Source organism: Myotis nattereri (genome assembly GCF_964212035.1).
Source record: "Myotis nattereri genome assembly, chromosome: 15".
Lineage (NCBI taxonomy): Eukaryota > Metazoa > Chordata > Mammalia > Chiroptera > Vespertilionidae > Myotis > Myotis nattereri.
Window position 1 is genome coordinate 17540938 of NC_138090.1, and position 20278 is coordinate 17561215.

Below are 20278 nucleotides of genomic sequence, written 5' to 3' on the forward strand. Positions count from 1 at the left end.
AACATCGATGTGAGAGAGACACATCAATCAGTTTCTGCATGGGCCCCAACTGGGGCTAGGGATCAAACGTGCAACCCAGGTACATGCCCTTGACCGGGAATCTAACCTGAGACCCTTCAGTGTATCAGCCAACACTCTAACCACTGAGCAACACCAGCCAGGGCAATTAATGGTAGCTTTGATTATTATTGTTGACAGACAGAAATATCGAGGTGAAATGGCTTGTGGAAAGACTTAAATTTTTATGGCACTATATATCTTAAGCTCTTTTCTATTTCTTACTTAAGAAAGAAAAAGAAATAAGTCATACTCAGGGGGGCCATAAGGTTTCAAACGAACTGATCCGTGTAGTATAGACCTCTGTGAAATGGGAGCTCTAATGTGGCCCTTTTCCTCACTATTTACTGTTTCTCTGAAATTTTGGTAATGAAGCCATCCTATAAAACATGAAATACTTGTATCGATGAATGCATGTGTTCTTCCACATCAACTAAAAGGGGTTTATTAACGAATAAGTTGCTATTTAGAAACTTTAGGATCATTTGTTTGTACAGATGCTTCCTGACACTGTGTAAATCATACCTATATGCTCAGACTCTGTCCCATTTTCTTTTACTTAATTATCTCCATGCCTTGTGTTTGATCTGACACCTTTCACTGAGTCCTGAGAAGGCACTTTCAGAAAGACTTTCAGAAAGACTTTCAGAAAGAGACTTTCAGAAAGAACACTATGGTCCTTATTCCAAGATTTATCCTAGTAGCCTGAAAGGATTGTTGGTACATGTTACATAAGAGCAATGCAAATTACATTTACCTTCCTCCCTCATACAGTCAAACTCAACTTGCCTTAAGATTCTTATAAACTTTTCCCCCACAGATGGGGAAATCGAGAGATAGGACAATTGCTTGACCAACAGGAACTCTCAGCATATCAGTGACTAAGCCCTTTCTACCATCCGATTCCACCTATCATTCCAAACTGCTTCCCTCTAAGAACAAGGAAAAAAACTGGGCAAAATATGAAGATTTGTGAGTTTGAGGGACTGATGGGACAACAAAAAACCAGTGACAACCCAAAGAAACAACCAAGAAATATATGCCCGGCATTTGTGACTACATTTCCTATACACTTCTAGAAAAGGATGGAAAACTGAGAGGAGCCTTCAGAAAACTCACCGGTCTAAGGAAACAAAAATTGGAATCAGGATGGGCTAGAGATATAAAGCTTGGAGATGGATGGACTTGTGAAAACTCCCAGAATTTTGGTTAGGACTCTGAAAAGCAGTACCTGGAAACAATGGTAAACTAGTACAGATACTCATTTTACATCATTTAAATCTCTGCCTGGATAAAGATAGACCCAAGATTTCTAGTTTCAAGAAGCAAAAATATATTGTCACCACAGGAAGAAAACATTCGTTTAGGCCTCAATGTATCTCTACAGTTTTTATATACAATGTCTAACAGTTAATTTTAATATAACCAGGCATAAAAGGAGTCAAGACAACTTAATACAAAACTACAATATGCTTAATATGCTCAAGGAAATAAAAGGCATGATTTAAAATTTTGGTAGAAGTCTAGAAAGTATAAAAGAGGAAAAATGGGAATTGCAGACTAAAAAGTACAACAATTGAAATTAGGGACATATACATGGGCTGAACCGCATATTAGATACAGATGAAGAGAGAATTGTGGAAGTGGATGATTGATCAGAAGAAATCACCCAAAATGGAAATAGAGAAGAGTTGGTAAAGCAAACACAAGGGGTATAGTTATTAGAGTACCTAAAGAAGAGGAAAGAATGAAGCAGAAGAAATAATGCCTGAGGCATCAAGCCACAGATTTTTTAAAAAATTGTAAATAGAAAGCAAGATAAAGAAAACTACATGTAATTGCTTTATAGTAAAGCTACTGCAGACCAAAGAATAGATATTAAAAGCATACCCAGAGAAAAGACAGTTTACTTTAAAAAGAATAATATTAAACCGTCCGCTGACTTCTGAGGCCTTGCCGAGGACAGGATACCATTACGAAAATAAGAGGACTTCAAGGAAGTCTTCATTCTGAAAGGTAGAATGCTAGCCCCCTTCTCCCTCAGTTTCCAGGACATGGAAGAAGGATTTTCTCTGGGTAACTTCAGCATTCTCGAGGAAAGGCAGAAATAAGCTGGTAGCTGGGAATCTAAAATATCTGGTGGCCCTTGGCTGGGTGCTGTCCAAGCACACGGCAGTTTTAGTGCTTCACTCTCAATATAAGTACTTAACCAAGCTCCCCCACGAAAGCCACTCGTGCAGAATTAGGAAATCAAAAAGCATAAAAATGAGAACTTAGAGGAAACAAACACATACAATGAGAAGAGAGCTAAAAATAAGACAAAATGATCATTAATAATCTCAGGAAAATAAAAGATGACTTTGCATCTATGAACAAGAACAGGGTGATATTTATAAGTGAAGAACAAAATGTGCCTAAGACGTTAAGAATATAATCACAGAAATTAAAATGTTGCCAGAAGACTTGGAAAATAAATTTGAGAAGCTATCAGGAAATAGAACATCAAGAAACATAACTCAGAATTAGGAGAGAAAGATTCGAAAGTTAAATGATTTGTTTAGGAGTTCTAAGATTCAAGTAAGTTTCAGAAAAAAAATATTTTCAATGGGGATGAGGAAATTATACAAGAAATAAGTTAAGGGATGTATCCAGAACTAACAGAGAGGAATTTATGGAAGAGACTTGTCAAATATGCTGTGTAATGGATGAAAATAGGCCCAGGTGGAGAAATTAAGTTCCAGGGCACTGGACACAAAGAGATGACTGTAGGAACTTCCACATACCAAATAATCTTACCTAATAATAGATAAATATGTAAATTAACCATCCCTCCACTATGCTCACCAGCGATCAGGAGAGTATGCAAATTAACCCAGCAAAGATGGCAGTTAATTTGCATACGTAGGGGCGAAGCGGCAGAATGAAGACTGAAGGCTTTGTCCAGAGCTGTGAAGACTGAAGCCTCGGCCGGAGCGAAGGCCTGGGTCCCGGGAGCCAGAAGAAAACCGGTGCTGGCAGCCAGGGGAAGGGAAGGCCTATTGCACGAATCTCTTCATGCAACGGGCCTCTAGTAATGATAATAATAATAATGGTGGAAAAACGAACAAGAAAAATTAGAAACCAGGGTATAATCAGACTTCTTGACAGCAATGCTGGGGGTAGGGAGGGTTTTATAAAAGAAAATAAATCCCAATCTTGACTTCATTATCCAGCCAAAAGATTAATCAAGACGAGGGGCAGAATAAAGACATTTTAGACATGTCGGATCTCAAACAACTTACACTCCAGGGATCCTTCCTCAGGAAGGTGCTGAAGAATGTGCTCCACCAAAATAAGGTTCAGGAAAGGGGCTCAGGCACAGGGAAGTTACGCTCAAGGAATACACAGCACAGAGCTGCACTCCCAGGACGCTGGCTGAATCGCAGGCCCAGAGAGCGGCCAGTCCAGACGGGGTTTCAGAATAGGTGGCTCCGGGAGAGATTGGGTCCGAGAAGATGGAACGGATAGAAAAGCTCATGATGTGGAAAGTATTGGGAGATTTACCTCTTTGAGGGCTTGGGATTGAACCCATGGTAGATACATGAAAAACAAAACACAAAAAAACCCAACAAAACCCACAATAATTCTTGGGGAAATGAGAGTTGTACAAGAAAGGAAATGTAGAGCTCAGCTGCGAATAGTATTTGCATCATACAATGATGTCAGTGCTAATGTCTGTCTCATCAGAAAATAGATTTTAACTCCAGTGGGAGGTTGGAGAGAAGACAGAGAGAGACATGGAGAGAGGGAGAGAATAAAAGCTATCATCGTCTTCCATAGAAGCAAATGGCTAAAACTCAAACTGAAAACTTACGAAGGAGCAGTAGATTGCTGGAAATACGGAGGTGAACACCAAAGGAAAACACTAGAAGAACTGACAGTGGTTGCCTCCATTAATGGACAAAGGCAGGAGGATGAGGAAGGGCAGGAGAGGTTTTCACAGTATGCCTTTTCTAGAACCATTTGACTCTGGAGATTGTGTACCTTACATAAAAATAAAATTTAAAAATTTAAATCAAGCCTGGCTGGTGTTGCTCAGTGCTTGAGCATCGACCCATGAACTAAGAGGTCACTGGTTTGATTCCTGGTTGGGGCTCAATCCCCAGTAGGGGGCATGCAGGAGGCAGCTGATTGATGATGATTCGCTCTCATCAATGTTTCTAAATCTCTATCCTTCTCCCTTCCTATCTCTCTAAAAATCAATAAAAACATATTTTTTAAAAAAAGTATAAAAAAATAAAAAAATAAACCATCTCAGCTTTAAAAAAAATTTTAAGTCATGCTTCAGGAAAGTATGTATAAGTATGCTGCCATTTATGCAGGAAAAAGTGTATATCAAATATGCTTTGTTTTTAGTCATAGAGTATCTCTGGAAAGATATGCAGAAAACTGCTAACAGTGGCTGCCTCTGGGGATGGTAACTAGGGGCTCTGGGCAACATGAGAGAGAGAGAGAGAGAGAGATTGAGATTCTACCCTTAAACCCATTTGAGTTTTACACTGTGTTGCATGTATTATTTATTTTTAAAGAAAAAGCTTCTAAGAAACAAACCACGAATGATGCTGAAGCAAGAGAGCAAACAGAATTAAAATTAAATGGGCTCTCAAGAGAACGAGTGATCATATCCTTTTAGAATGAGTTATTTATTCAGTAAATACAATGTGTGTCTTCTTGTTACACAAATCACATTATCTTTATAAAGCAAAAGAAGGTTAGGGGGGAAAATCACTCCTAGTGCCACCCTGCAGATAACACCATTACATGTTTGGTGCCTGCCTTTCGAAACGTGACTGTGCGTATTTACCTGTATACCCCTGCCCTCTCCCATGGGATAATACTGTTTCGTGACCAGCTATTTCCACTCAACAGGAGAGTGTGGTCACTTTGATACGAATGACTGAGGACCATCCCGGTACAGGTCATTTTCAGTGACGGGCGTGATTGCATCCTTTGGCTCCACTGCAGCTGAGTTAACCAGTTCCCTCCCCAGCGAGTGTGTGCAGCCTTTCACGACTGTACACCGTGCTCCTCTCCAAAGCGCTGCTCATACCCATCTCCTTAGACTATATTTTTAGAAATGCAGTCACAGCATCAAAAGAACATAACTACAATGCTTAATGCGTCGTAGGAAATGCTGGCCCAGAAACTGTGCGCCAGTTCACGTCCTGCCAGTTCACGTCCTGCCCCGGCAGCGCTGAGGAATGTCACCTTCTCCCCGACCCTCCCAGCATTCTGTACTTGCCAAACCTGGCAGGTGAAAGCACGTTGTCCTGTTGGTTAAGTTTGTGCATCGTTGGCTTGCCGGTGATGCTGAATATTTTTCATAGATTTATTGACCAAAAATAAATCAATATTTTTGCGCATCTTTCCCGTGCCTGCTACTAACAGTGCTAACTATACTTACTAACGAGAATGAGAAACATGATAAATTGGATGATCTCTTTTTTTTCTAAAGAGTTTACCGTCTCAAAAAATGAGTGAATACACAAACAATACAGTATTATTGTGCACTGTGTTATATGTAAGCATGGAGGAGGGAGTGTTTAATTCTATAAAATTTAAAGTGTTCTTAGGTAGGAATCTTTGAGTGGAGACTTGAGGGATAAGGAGGAAGAGGACAGGGAAACGGGTGTACATTTCCAGAAAACAGCCGAGTTAAAGGCAGGGATGACGTGCAGCACACTCGGGAAGGCAAGGGTCCGCGCTGGAAGCGGACATGCCTGAGAAGTGAGCTTGGAAAGGCACTGGGCCCACTAGGAAGGAGGTGGAATAGATCCTCCAGACCAGAGGCTCGTGCCTGGTATAATAGTCTCGGCTGCAGGCTGCCATGTTTCCAACAGACAAATATCCACCACATTTGGGGCCCACGAACCCTGGGAATTGGGTGTAACATTTGGGGGTGTGGTTAGGGGGTGTGTATATGCCCACTTGCTATGAACTGGTTCCATCCCTGTCTCGGAGGAGAAAAGGCTCAGCACCTGGTTCAGGCGGGAGAGCCACCCAAGACCCTCAGCAAGAGAGGACCAGTGTCAGTGTCAGGTCCCTGACAGAGAATCCTCCCGGCAGGGTAGCCTGGGAGGGCGCAGGCAGGAAGGAGAACTGGATGTGAGGATTTGAAAGATCATGTTAATAATACCACCACTCACTGAGCACTTACTCTGTGGGAGACAGAGAGCTAGATGGCCTGGCACCCCGTTAATTTCATCTTCAAGTAGCACCTTTGGCAGATGAGGAAACGGAAATCTAAATTTTAAAATGTGGCCAAGGTCGCCTGACTATAGACGGCAGCGGCCACAGCTGACCACCGGTCATGTGACGCTCAAGCCCACTCTCTTCATCATGACCTTCTCTGCGTCGCTGGTAAAGCTGCAGAACCACGTCTGTTGCACTCCAGCTCCCAGTTACCAGTTCGTTATTTTAAGCAGCAAAGTGACTCACTTTAGGGCAGGGAACCTTGAGACTGGAGAGACCAGTTAGAAGACGAAAAGGGAAAGGCTTCAGTGACTGTTCATTGTTCTTGTTCCACAAAGAATTGATTATCTGCTGAGATAATAGTATGAATCTAAAGAAATCCCTCACTCTGCACAGTGGTTCCTGTTGTTGTCTGTGTCCCCTTGTTCCCTGGAAGGAAATTCTTGCCGCTTTCAACGGGTAAAGGAGTTGTTTTGAAGAAAAGTGCATAGAGCTCTTTTCTCAAGCTTCACAGCCATCCGCGCTGCCGAGTAGGTCTGCTGCGTATACTCGCTCTCCTTTAGGGCTGAAATGGCGTGGGCAAACAGTAGCCTTCACTCCTGCCTTTCATAGCAAATGTTAAATACGGCGAAGGAAGCCTATAAAAGCTCGAGTTCACCTTGGGAGCTGAGCGCTGGTTAAGCAGTGCGCTGATGCCCTATTGTCAGATAAAAAGCAAATGTTATCTCTAGATATGTGAAAGGTAGGGGAGAGGGCTTAGCACAGATGACCAGTGGTATGGGATTCTGCATTGCAAAAACCACAGTTTCCCCTCTTCCACACAGTCACATGTGCACAAGCACCTACAAACCTCCTCTCCGTGTTTTTCCTGGGCTGCTCTGGTGACCCCGGCTTTCTAGCTCCTATTGACACGCGCTTACACAAACACACACACACACACACACACACACAGGCAGCTGTTGCTGAAGTTTTGGTGGAAGACTTAGGGAAACTCAACGCATCTTTTGGACAAATATATGAAACCCTGTATTTGTTTTTCTTTTTCAATTCTTTTTCAATGACAGTTTACATTAAATATTACTTTGTATTAGTTTCAGGTGTACAGCATAGTTGTTAGACAGTCATATACTTTACAAAGTGACCCCCCTGGTATTTCAAGTATCCACCTGGCACCATGCATAACATTACTGGCTAGAGGCCGATGCATGAAATTCGTGCAAGGGGCTCGGCCCTCGCACCCGGGCTGCCTCGAAGCCCCGCCCACTTGTCATTCTGGAACTTCATCCGGAAGGCTGCTCCGCCCTCTGGTCTAATTAGCATATTAGCTCTTTATCATGTAGGATTGTATTCCCTACGCTGTACTTTACATCCCCGTAACTATTTTGTAACTACCAGTCTGTACTTCTCAGCCCCTTCCCCTTTTCCACCCTGTATTAGTTTTCTATCGCTGTGTAACAGATGACTACAAACCTAGCGGCTTGCAATAGCATGAATGTGTGTTTCCCTGGGTCGGAAGTCCAGGCATGGCTTGGCTGGCTCCTCTCCAGCCAAAAGGATCTCAGAGGCTGAACCCACGGTGTTTGCCCAGCTGCATTCCTCTGAGGAGGCTTCACTAGGGAAAGTCCACTTCCAGCCCCCTCAGGTTGTCGGCAGAGTTTATTATCTTGCAGTGGAATGGCTGAGGCCCCATTTTCCTGCTGGCTGTCAGCCAGGGACTGCCCCCTGATGCTATAGAACCACCCACAGTTCCCCACCCTGTGGTCTCTTCCATAAGCCCTCTCACGAGGAAGAGCCAAGCCCTTCGACGGGCTCTCCTGACTAAGTGAGGCCCACTGAGGTTAATCTCCTCACCTTAAAGCCAACTATTTTAGGACCTTAACTCTGTCTGCAAAATCCCTTCACAGAAGAACAGACTGGTGGTTGCCAGCTGGGAGGGGAGTTGGGAGGTTAGATGAGAAAAGGTTAAGAAGTACAAGTTGGTAATTACAAAATGGTCACAGGGAAGTGAAGAACAGCATAGGACATATAGTCATAATTGTAATAATTATGTATGGTGTCAGGTGGTTACTAGACTTATCAAGGAGGTTAATCTGTAAATTAATAAATGTCTAACCACCACCCCCACCAAAAAAAATATCCCTCGATTAGCCTTTGATTAAATAACTGGGAGAAGGTAACTGCACCAGGAGATGGCGATCTTGTGGGCCGTCTCAGAATGCTGCCTACCATGAACCCAATGAGATGCTTCTCTTCTGCCAAGAGGATTGTATGGTACATGCTTTCCTGGCACCTATTTTAATCTTTTTTTTTAAAAAAAAAAACAAATACTGCTGAGTCCATAATTATGTGTCACATGGGGTGATGACAGCTTTTGGTAAAATGATGACAATAGCTGTCATTTTTATGAGAACTTAATTGTGTGCCAGACATCATTCTGAGTTTTACATGCATCACCTCATTGAACCATCACCACAGCTCTGTGCAAAAGGTGCAGTCAGTGTCATGGGCTGCTGCTGAGGAAACGGAGGCTGGGCATGGCGAAGTGACGTGGCCCACGTTCGACTGCTGGCAAGTGGCAGATCGGGGACTCACACCCACATCTCTTTTCCTTTGGAGCCCTCCTTCCTAGCCTGTTCCCGGCACTTGTTGTCTTGCTCTATTGCGGTTTTGAAAAGGCTATTGAATATCCTCCATAGCTGCGCTGATTATCATTCATCCATTCCTTCTCTAGTCAAATGTGCCATCTAATAACAGAAAATGTTACATAGACCAAATCCTCCCTCAAAACAAAGTCAAATGCCAGAGAGACGCAGGGCGCTAGGGTGATTTGGAGCCTGACTCTGGGTAAGGATCATCCAGCGTGTTGGCAGCTGGTGTTTTAATGTGCCTTGTTCTTGGATTCTGTGATATACTTTGCTGCCTTGTTTTATGCCAGACATTGATGAATACACTTCCTCAAAAAGAAGACTCACCAATTCGGCCCTGGAGAGCAACTTCAGGTCTTCTCCCCAGAGCAGCCAGTCTGCGTCTGCAGGAATCAGAATAGAAATGCTATGCATCTATCGAAAACAAATGTCCCCTGGCTGGAAATAGCACTTATGCAGGCGACACCCTCTCCTCATTGTACCCAAGGACTGGCCTATGCCACTGTCTCGAGGAAGAAAACAAATAGGTGGAATGGGAAAGGTGACATTGACAGCACCTTCTCCTGAAAGGCATTTGCTTTTCGATAAGAGGACAAACATGGCATTGATTTATGTTGTAACTGTAAGCTGAGTCTCATAAATGCGTGAAACTACACAGAGTGCTCTAAGGCCACAGGTTTGGGAAGAAAGGCCAACAGTGTGAGACTGTCTTGCCTAGAACATTCTTATTTTCTCCCCCAGCTGCCCCTCTGGTTGTCCCAACAGGAGATGGATCTGGGCTCCAGCCCTAGAGTTCCCACAGGAGTGCAAATACCAAGTTACGCCCCCACTTCAGTTTCCTGATTGGAGTGAACTCTTCACCTTTCAAAATCTGAGGTCCAGAGGAGTTAGGGGAAGACCCTAAGGCTATGGCAGTATACGAAACCAACAAGGTAGCTTTGGCAGAGAGAAGTGAGCAGTTCCCTATGCCCACCTCCCTTCACTCTTGGACCCAGAGCAAGACATTTCCCAGATTCCTGTGCAGTTAGGTGTGTCTGCATGACTGAGCTCTGGACAGTGGGAGTGGGAAGAAGTGTTGTGTACCATTTCCAGGCTTAGTGCATAAAATCTTAGCATGTGACCCCCCCCATCCCCCCCCCCCCATTCTCTTCCTTCTGTTATTGGCCAACTGAATGTCAATATCCAGAGTGGCTTAGAAGCCACACATTAAACATGCCAGAATCTGTTTAGCTGGGGTCCTTGAATGACTGAATGGAACCAGAGCCCATTCTCATGCCTGTAACCATTTGGAATTCATGTGAACCGGAAGTGAGGTTTTTTTTTTGTTTGTTTTTTATATATTTTATTGATTTTTTACAGAGAGGAAGGGAGAGAGATAGAGAGTCAGAAACATCGATGAGAGAGAAACATCGATCAGCTGCCTCCTGCACATCTCCTACTGGGGATGTGCCCGCAACCCAGGTACATGCCCTTAACCGGAATCGAACCCGGGACCTTTCAGTCCGCAGGGCGACGCTCTATCCACTGAGCCAAACCGGTCTCGGCCGGAAGTGAGTTTTTATTGTATTAAGCCATTGAGCATCAGGTTTTTTGTTGTTGTTACAGCAGCTAGGATAACTTTATCTGAAATAGTAGCCTAGAATCTAGAAGCTGAAAGTAAGAAAGGCAAATAGTTCTAAGCAGGGAGAAAGGCTGGTTCCATGTATTGCTTTAAGTCGTGTAAATGGTGTAAGTTAAAAACTCCTTATCTACTCTGATAAACATGCTGACGAAATGAAGCTACATTGATCCATTAAAAAATATCTGCAGAAAATAGAGACAGACTCATAGATAGAGAGCAGGCTGGCAGCTCTGGGGTGGGAGTGGGGCCGCAAGGGGCTGGGATGGAGGATTGAGAAAAAAAAAAAGCGAAAGAACTAATGGACACAGACAACTGGGTGGTGATTGCTGGGGGTGGGAGGAGGAGGACAGTGTGGGTGAAGGCGGAGGAGGGTATAGGGAGGATAAATGTTTATGGGGGAAAAAATGTTTAATATATTTTTTAAACTGTTGGCAGAAAAGTTAATTTGCATTTATGGCTGTTTTAGAACTCACTTTGTGTCATTTTCTATGATTAATATGTTAGAGGTTTTTAAGGTTTTCACTTTGGGATTGTGTCTTAGTTCAGGCTGCTGTAACAAAGTACCATAGACTGGGTGGCTTACAAATGAGAGAAATTTCTTTTTCACAGTTTCTGAGGCTGGAAGTTTGAGATCAGGGTCTCAGCATAGTTGAATTCTGGTTAGATTCCTCTTCCCGATTGAAGATCGTATTTTCCATATGAGAAAAACATGAATTTGGAGGGACTGAAGGTGAATGTTATGGATGGAATGGTTGTGTTCCCCCCAAATTCGTATGTTGAACCCAAACCCCTCAGTGGTATTAGGAGTTAAGGCCTTTCAGAGGAAATTAGGATTGGAGAGGGGATTCTAAGAGTCTTTGTAAGGGAGCTGGCTTCCTCTGCTCGGCTCTTCTCTATGCAGGGGTACAATGAGGAGTCGGCAGTCCTTACCCAGGAGGGGGCTTTCACCGGAACTCCCCGATGCCGGCTCCCTGGTCTCACACTGCCAACCTCGGGAACAGGAAGTGAATTTCTATCGTTTCTAAGCCACCCAGTCCATGGCACTTTGTTATAGCAGCCCAGACTAATAGAGAAATTGGTACTGAGAGTGGGGTGCTGGTGTAACAGATGCCTAAAATGTGAGGAGGCTTGGACTAGGTAATGGGTAGAAGCTGTAAGAGTTGTTTTTTATTTTTTATCCTCACCCGAGGATATGGAGAGAGAGAGAGAGAGAGAGAGAGAGAGAGAGAGAGAGAGAGAGAGACATTGATCGGTTGCCTCCCCTACACACCCACAACCTAGGCCTGTGCCCTGACCAGGAATTGAAGCCACAACCTTTTTGGTGTATGGAATAATGCTCCAACCAACCGAGCCACTGTCCAGGGCAGCTGTAAGAGGTTTTAAGTGCATGTTAGAAAAGGCTCACATTGCTGTGAATGGACTAAGATAGACTGTTAAAAAAAATTGGGGAGGGGGGGTAAATTAAGAATATGCATTAGAAATTATTTCTTTGAACCTAAATATAAGCAGAATATAGTGACATCCAACCCTTGTAGTTTCTCTTGCCAATAATAATCAATTTATAATCCTGAAAAGTAAACTTATAAGGATTGTTATCTTTTTGTGACTAATGTTTTGTTATTAATCCTCACCTGAGGATATTTTTTCCATTGATTTTTTTTTTTTTTTTTTTTTTTTAGAGAGCGTAGAAGGGAGGAGAGGAGAGAGAGAGAAAAACATTGATATGAGAGAGGCACATCAATTGGTTGCCTACCACACTCGCCCCAACCAGGGCTGGGGCTGGAACCCAAATACGTGACCTTGACAAGGAATCGAACCCATGACCCTTCAGTACATAGGCTGACATTCTAACCACTGAGACACACTGGCCAGGGCTTGTTACTAATATTTTAAGATAAAATTATAAACAAACGCAGCATAATGTTCTGGAAAGACAGACCTTGCTTTCTGTTTTCTTATTTTAGTACTTTATCAGGGCTAATTTACTATGAGTAGAAAGTTAAAAAATTTTAGAAAAACATTGAGTGGTACAAAAATCAACATTTTTCCTTATAATTATTTTTGGAATAGATCTAATTATCATACAAATATCCCATCTCAGCCCTAGTTTATCTAGTGTAGTACTTAATGCTGTTTTCTCTTATATCTATGTTTCTAGAGATGCCCCATATTAAAAGATCAGGAGTAATGACAGGACTCTTGACAGAGAATTAAATCTGTCATTTCCATTAATACCAACATTAAAGTAAAATTTCATCTACATCCTCATTATAAACAATGTATCATCTTGAGAACTGCTCTCCTTTGTTTCATTGAACTTATCTACATTTTTAAATACAATCTATTTAGTAGTGTCCATATAGACTTTCCAGCCAGACAAGCATGATAGATAAGTCAAGTCTGCACATGTTAGAAGACGGTAAGTACTAAGGCACCTATAAGGAAATAGTCCTGGGTAAAGGGGATCAGGAGTGCGGAGGGAAGGTTTTCCACTTAAAAGGCGATGGTCAGAGCAGGCTTCATTGAGAGGCAGTGTTTGGCCAAAACTCCTCAGGAGGAAAGGGAGTGAGCTCTGAGGATCTAATCAGTTAAAGGGAACAGATCAGTGAGAGTCAGCTTCCCCTCTATAATGTTCACCTCCTATTATATATTTCAGAATAAGTTTGGAATTTTAGCACATGAACTTCTATTTATTATTATGGAATAATAGAAATGGAGACGACTTCCTATACTGTGTTTATTAACGAAAGCGGTTCCCGCTCACTAATAACATCCTCAACACCCTTGCATTTGAAAAACATGTCCCTGGAAAATTCCATATTCCAGAAAGGATGTTGTACCTTCTGCGGGTATCTCAGAATTTGGTGATTAAAACAGGTAATTAGTACCCGCTTGTTAGAGAGCTGGGCTGTCATCTAGCGAAAGAGATGTAAGGGATCCTCGCCGCGCTCAGAGGCGGAATTGTAGGTTTGCTCTTCAGAATCAGATTGCTTTTTGCAGAAAGAGAAGCCAACAAACATCCAGCTGCTGTGATTTGGAAAAAAAAAAAATAATGTTTGTCTCTGATGTTGAGCTCCACAGTGCCGGCCGCTTGAGGTGCAGACGGCTCTGACGCCTGCGGGAGGGAAAGCCAGGAATAGCTTCACGGTTACCGTGTGTCTTGTGTTGCAGGCTCACAAAAAGTCCCTTTGGACAGTGAAACCCAGCGAAGGCACCGTTCCCCCCGAAGATGACATTCAACTGACGCTGACCGCCAACCTGAATGACATACTGATGTTCAAAGACACGGTCATTTTGGATATTATAAACAGCAAAACCTACCGGATTTCTGTCCAGGCTGAAGGAATTGGTTCCACCATTGTTTCGGATAAGCCCTTTGCTCCAGAACTCAACTTGGGAGCACATTTTAGGTAGGGAAATCTCCTGGGTGAATTGTCATAGGTATCGCCCAGGTTGCATAAGCTGAGCATCACCTCTATTTTTAAAAATGGCTTTTCAGTAAATTGCACTCACCTCAGTCCTTCCACTTTCCTATCTTCACTGTCCCCCTCCAGATGGGTGCGTCAGCCATCAGAAGACACCCCCCTAGTCACAGCTTGGTTGCATTCTCAAGCTGAGTCCGTCCACGCTAGCAAAGAGATGGCTCTCACACTTACAGTGCCTTCTCGGTGACCAGTTTAGAATCTCCACCATGATTTCCCCTCTTTTATTCCAATACGCTCTTAATCCCTCTCCGTGTAGGTCCAAAATACAGTAGCAGCTTAGTGGTAACCTAAGTAGAGTATAACTAGGAAGGTAAAAATTTACTGTAAATGTTTCTTATCAGGAATTGCAAAGCAGTAACTTTTTTGGTATTTTTGTCTCCTGCTTGCCTCCCCACTATAGCACCAACAATCAAGAGGGCCGTAATTGGCTCTACCTGATCATTTTGGAAAAAAACAAAACAAAAAAACTACAACATCTAAACATTTAAATAAAAGGTGGTAGACTCTGAGCAGAATGATCTACATGTGGCTCTAAAAATGTATGAAGTCTGAATGCTGACAGGAGGATATGTGTGGGGATTCATGCATGGCTCCCCAGCTGCGGGGGCCAGAGGAATGTGTACCTGTCCATTGTGATATTGTGAACAGACCTCTAGTCTAACAGGCCCCACAACCAAGATGAACACATGTGCCTAGAGAAGATGAGCCTGAAAAAAGAAATCAGGAGCCCTCCCCACAAACCCATTCACACCCTCTTTTCCTCTGTTCTGTCCCCAAACCATGACCTGATTGAAAATAGCATGAGCCACTAGGAATGATGCCTTCCGAGAAGCATCCATGAGTTTTGTGTTCACTTGATAGAGAAATGCTCCTCTCTGCCTGCCTGTTGACCATGAGCTAGAGCATGCTTCTATTTCCAAGTTTCTCTAAGTATACGCAAGCATAATTATAGAAGCAGTACGCTGCGAACCAAACTTGATTACATGATGTTCTCTGTAATCTGCAAACAGGGTCAAATAGCCCCAAAGGATATTCTGTCACTCGCCTGGAATTGGGAGGTTTAGCCTATAGTTCTCTATGAATACAGAAGCAAATTGTGGCTTTTTAGCTGTCAATTTCCCCTCTGCCTAAACCCTACCATTCTTTTTGACATGAAATCATGATGCCAGTAATCTCCAAAAGAATTGTCAAAAGCAGAGGACACAGAGGGTGGTAGATGGCAAAGAGAGGATAAAAGGTTATGGAAACGTTAAATTACATTTTTTAAAAAGGGGAAAAGAAGAGGTGGGCTGTTTCTGTAAATAAAGGTTTTTTCAAATCTATTTTTACTGATTTCAGAGAGGAAGGAAGAGGGAGAGAGAGAGATACAAACATCAGTGAAGAGAGAAAATCATTGATTGGCTGCCTTCTGCATGCCCCACACTGGGGATCAAGCCCACAACTCAGGCATATGCCCTGACCGGGAATCAAACCATGACCTCCTGGTTCTTAGGTTGACACTCAACCACTTAGCTACACCGGCCAGGCTGTAAATAAAGTTTTATTGGAATACAGCCATGCCCATTTGTGTACACATATTTTCTATGTCTGCTTTCACACTACAGTGGACAATTGAGTAGCTGTAACAGTGACCATGTGGACCCCAAAATCCAAAATATTTATTATTCAGCCCTTAACAGAAAAGTTTGCCAATTTGGGAACATATAGGTCTAAGAAAACCCCATATGCCATCTCTTTTAATTGCATGTTTTGGGGCAACTTCCTGACATTTTCAGAGCTTCCATTTCTTCATTTAGAAAATGAGCAAATATACTTGGTATTACTGGGTTGCTGTGATGATTGAAAGATATACTGTGAATAAGTTGGTCCTTTCCCTTGAAGTACCCTTCAAACTGAGCCCATCACAAGACATTTCCCTCAGTCCGTAGGAATTTACTCCACACAATTTGAAATACACTTCTCCCCCAATAGGCATTTTGCTTTTCCTTTCCTAAAATACTCCTCAGAGCCATTTGTCATAAATGAGAGCAGTTTTCATGTGAACTGTGTCCGTGTATTCTGCGGCATGCTTGACCTGCTGGGAAAGGCAGAGGGTGGGTGGGCCCACTTTTCCACGACCCCTTCCCTGGTGATGACAACTCAAGGGCCACACCCAGGCCCTTGACTTGAGTTTATGGAGGCCATGAGTAGCTGCTACTTTTTCCCATTACCGTGGTAGCTTTTAGTACAGTGATGGCGAACCTTTTGAGCTCGGCGTGTCAGCATTTTGAAAAACCCTAACTTAACTCTGGTGCCGTGTCACATAGAAATTTTTTGATATTTGCAAGTCTTAGTAAAACAAAGACTTATATTTTTGATATTTATTTTATATATTTAAATGCCATTTAACAAAGAAAAATCAACCAAAAAAATGAGTTCGCGTGTCACCTCTGACACACGTGTCATAGGTTCGCCATCACTGTCCTAGTACTACCATGATGCAGCCTTCCTATATTTAAAAAATTGTCTATTTATTGCTCACTTTAAAAAAAAGAGTAAATCGTGAAAGTTCTCATCACAAGAAAAAGAATCTGTAACTATGTATGGTAATGGATATTAACTAGACTTGTGGTGATTATTTCACAATATTTAAGAATATCAAATAATTAAAAAAAATACTTCCAGAGGAGTCAGTCCCAAAGATGTAGAGCTGAACATCCATCCCAAAGTTGAGTCCTCTCCATACCCACCTCCTCTTTTCCAGCCTGGACACCTGTTACTACCACTTCAAGCTGACCAACAAGGGACGTCGGGTCCAACAGTTGTTCTGGATGAATGAAAAGTTCCAACCCAAGAACAAGAAAGGTGCGCCTAAGAGGAGACTCGCTAAGCGCCCTCGCGCCCAGGCAGCCAGGCGTTCCCAGAGCCCCGTGTTTCAGCTTCAACCCTTCAGGATGGAGTTGTATCCAGACCAGACGATCGATGTGACACTTGATGGCTATTCTTCTACTCCCAGGGTACGGGGACAGCATGTTTAGAACCTGCCTTTCTCCTAAATAAATCTTTGCTCTATTTCTTAGGCGAGTTCCTTGACATTTATCTGAAGAAAGGATGTGGTTTCCTAAAGATTGCACACGGCCCCGAGTTACCATGGCAGCACCCATCGCTGTGACGGTCCAGCTCTGCTCAGTTTTATGTTTGCTTCTGCAGCTGCCATGAACCCCTCCTTAAAACACTAATTAAAGTAGCTTCTCATCCCCAGGGTCAGCAGTGACCAGCCAGCAAGTCTCTGGGAGAGGGAGAGCCAGCATTCAGCCCAAGCCAAGCCTCCCGGGAACGCTTAGCCGGGTTCATAGCTATCCCAAAGGGTGTGTCTGTAGACACTCTGGGCTAACGATTCTCTCCAGGTATTGGGACACCCCAGGCTTCTCTCCTCTCAGTCTGACATAACAGCATCAAATTTATAATCATCATCTTTTTATGGGTCAATGAAAGAGCTGGGTGTATCTTCGGCAGCTCTGATGTTCTTATTTACATCACCGCACTCTGCTTAAACATTTATGCAGATCCAAACCACGTCTCTGTTCCTACTCCCTCACGGAGACTGGAAACCACCAGAAACCTAAAAAAAACAAAAGCCCTTTGTAATTGCTCGTGAGCCTCCCCGACCTCACAAATGCAGACGTTGTGAATGAGGACTGATGGTTGCTTGAGCTCCGCCTGGTGTCACCAAATTAGGAGTGATGCTGAGCTTTTTCCTCAGGAAATGGGAAACAATAAGAAATTCGCCTTCCAGCAGACAGGATAGCAAAGCTTGTCCATTGCTTCCCTGTGGAGTGAGTGTATAAGGTGGTCTTTGTTTCTGCTCTTCAGGGGTTCAGCCACCTTCTACCGAGTGTGCACCATGTGGCAAACTGCGCTAGGCACCAAGGACGCAAAGGTGACTGGAACGCAGCCCTCCTTTCAAGACCCCGACAGGAGCACATTCACAACGTCATGATTGGGAGCTGGCCATAGTTTCAAAGGCCTTCAGCCTGAGCTGCGAGGGTTCTAAATCCATTCACATCTGAAACCTGAGCACGCTTCAATGCAAGCTGTTCATGATATAAATTCACTTTGGGTTCTTTCTACTTCATACAAATCTGGACCTCAGGGGGTGGGGGGGAGTAGGGGAGTAAAGAAATACTAGTTTCTATAGCACGATTTTTTAAATATCCAAGTAGGAAATGCAAAATGTTCCAGCCACAGTTTCTGACTAGCTTGATAAGAAATAGAACTACCATTGAACTCTAAGCCTATAGGATTTTTTAAAAATATATTTTTATTGATTTTTTTACAGAGAGGAAGGGAGAGGATAGAGAGTTAGAAACATCGATGAGAGAGAAACATCGATCAGCTGCCTCCTGCACACCTCCTACTGGGGATGTGCCCGCAACCAAGGTACATGCCCTTGACCAGAATTGAACCTGGGACCTTCAGTCCACAGGCCGACACTCTATGCACTGAGCCAAACCGGTTAGGGCGAAGCCCATAGGATTTTACCTGCCCTGCCCATACTGGCTGGCATGTCCAATCCCTGACAGTCCATGCATAATACACCTTCCACACAGGTATTCGTTGAACTGAATGTAAATTGATTTGTGTCCTCGAGAGCAGTCCGAAATGGGCACAGGATCCGCCCAGGACATATATAACCCATCAGACATTTAAGTGTGAGACAGAGAGCGACACCTGAAGTGCAATGTTCAGAGACACGTGTTCTTCCCTGGTGTCCGCAGCAGGTGGATGAGCGTCAGTTTGCTGATTGTGTGGAATTAAGTTTTCTGAGCTATGGATGTTCTCTCAGGGCCGGCCTTTCTCACCTGCAGATGGTCAGGGAGAAGCTGGTGTGCCACGCCATCATCGGGGCCCAGCGGGAGCGGAGCCTGGTGATGACTGTGGATGTCATGTGCGAGTTCATAGCGCCGCTCATCCAGCTCTCCACCAAGAAGCTCGTGTACCGACTGGAGAAGGTCAGTGGGCTGTGCTGGAGATCAGCGAGGTGTCAGAGAGTTCACATGTTCACTGGAGAAGCTAAGTTAACAGGAAGCCTGGTGTACCCACACCCACCGATGTTTCCTAAGCTTCAGAGGCCCATACACCTTCCTCTAAAAATTCCGAATCTAAACCTAATTCCTCCGAAATGTAAATTGCGACAGAAATTCTGCTTCCATCATCCCTGATGTACAAGGCCAAAGTGAAGGGGTGTTTATTCCAGTGCACTGAAAATGCACTGTGGTCGATCATTTTACTGTAATTAGAAAAAGTAAACATCACAGCATAGAAAGGATTAGACTGGAATTATTGATAATCATAATCATCAGAAAGAATAGCTACACCTTATTGATTAGTTTGTGCTGGGCACTGAGCTCTATTCATTACATACATTTGCCCAGTTGTCCCTCATAGCGGTCCGTGTTGTGGGTTCTGTTATCATTCCCATGACACGTAGGAGGAGACCGAGATACAAATTATTATGCGGTTCACCCAGCACTGAGAATAAGCAACTTAAACTATGACTCACATGTTTAAGTATATGGCTCTAAATGCCCATGACTATATGGCCATCAAGGGTGAATAATAAATGGGGATTAGGGGGGCAAGGGAGTGTTGGGGATGACTGCTGCTCAGGGCAGGGGACAGGACAGTGAGGAGGTTAGGGAGGCATCACAGTAGAACTTGACCTCCTCTTCAGCAGACTTCCATTGTAGGATTTTTAAGATTCAGAGCAGGTATGTGTGGAAAGTCTCCTCTGAGCCGGAGAGTGAGTTAATAATGCTGACACAGTCAAAGCTAAGAGACTGGTGGAGGTTACAACTGTAACCCAATTATTAACACTTAGTCATTTAAATTACAGTTCTAAGCAGTGCTCTGAAGAAGAGGTGTAAGTTGCTATGAGAGCACCTATCAGGAGAGTGGCTTTATTTGTACCTGTGGTGACAGGTGGCTTCCTTGAGCAAGTGCCTCAGGTTGAGACTTGAAGAGAAATTGAAGTTAGTCTGGTGACAAGAGACGGGGAGAAAATTAGGCAGAAGGAACAGCACACAGGAAGGGCCCGAGTCAGGGAAGACCTTGGTGAGCATGAAGAGCTGAAAGGCCGCCTTAGACAGAGAACATGCCAAGAGGAACAGGAGGTCCCTCAAGAAAAGTGGGCAAGGGCCCGTGAGTGTGGCATGACTGGGAGGCATGTTCTTGGAGGCCATTGGCGGGCTTCAGGAAGG

At 43.6% G+C, this 20278-nt stretch overlaps 1 protein-coding gene across 1 annotated transcript in view; it reads left to right on the forward strand.

Moving 5' to 3' along the window:
- The window catches only part of HYDIN (HYDIN axonemal central pair apparatus protein), a 329140-nt gene that overhangs the window by 164511 nt on the left and 144351 nt on the right, over positions 1–20278 (forward strand). The window contains exons 19-21 of the mRNA XM_081108072.1: positions 13726–13964; positions 16783–17035; positions 18887–19030. Coding sequence (XP_080964198.1) covers positions 13726–13964; positions 16783–17035; positions 18887–19030 — 636 coding nt within the window. The remainder of the gene's footprint in view (positions 1–13725; positions 13965–16782; positions 17036–18886; positions 19031–20278) is intronic.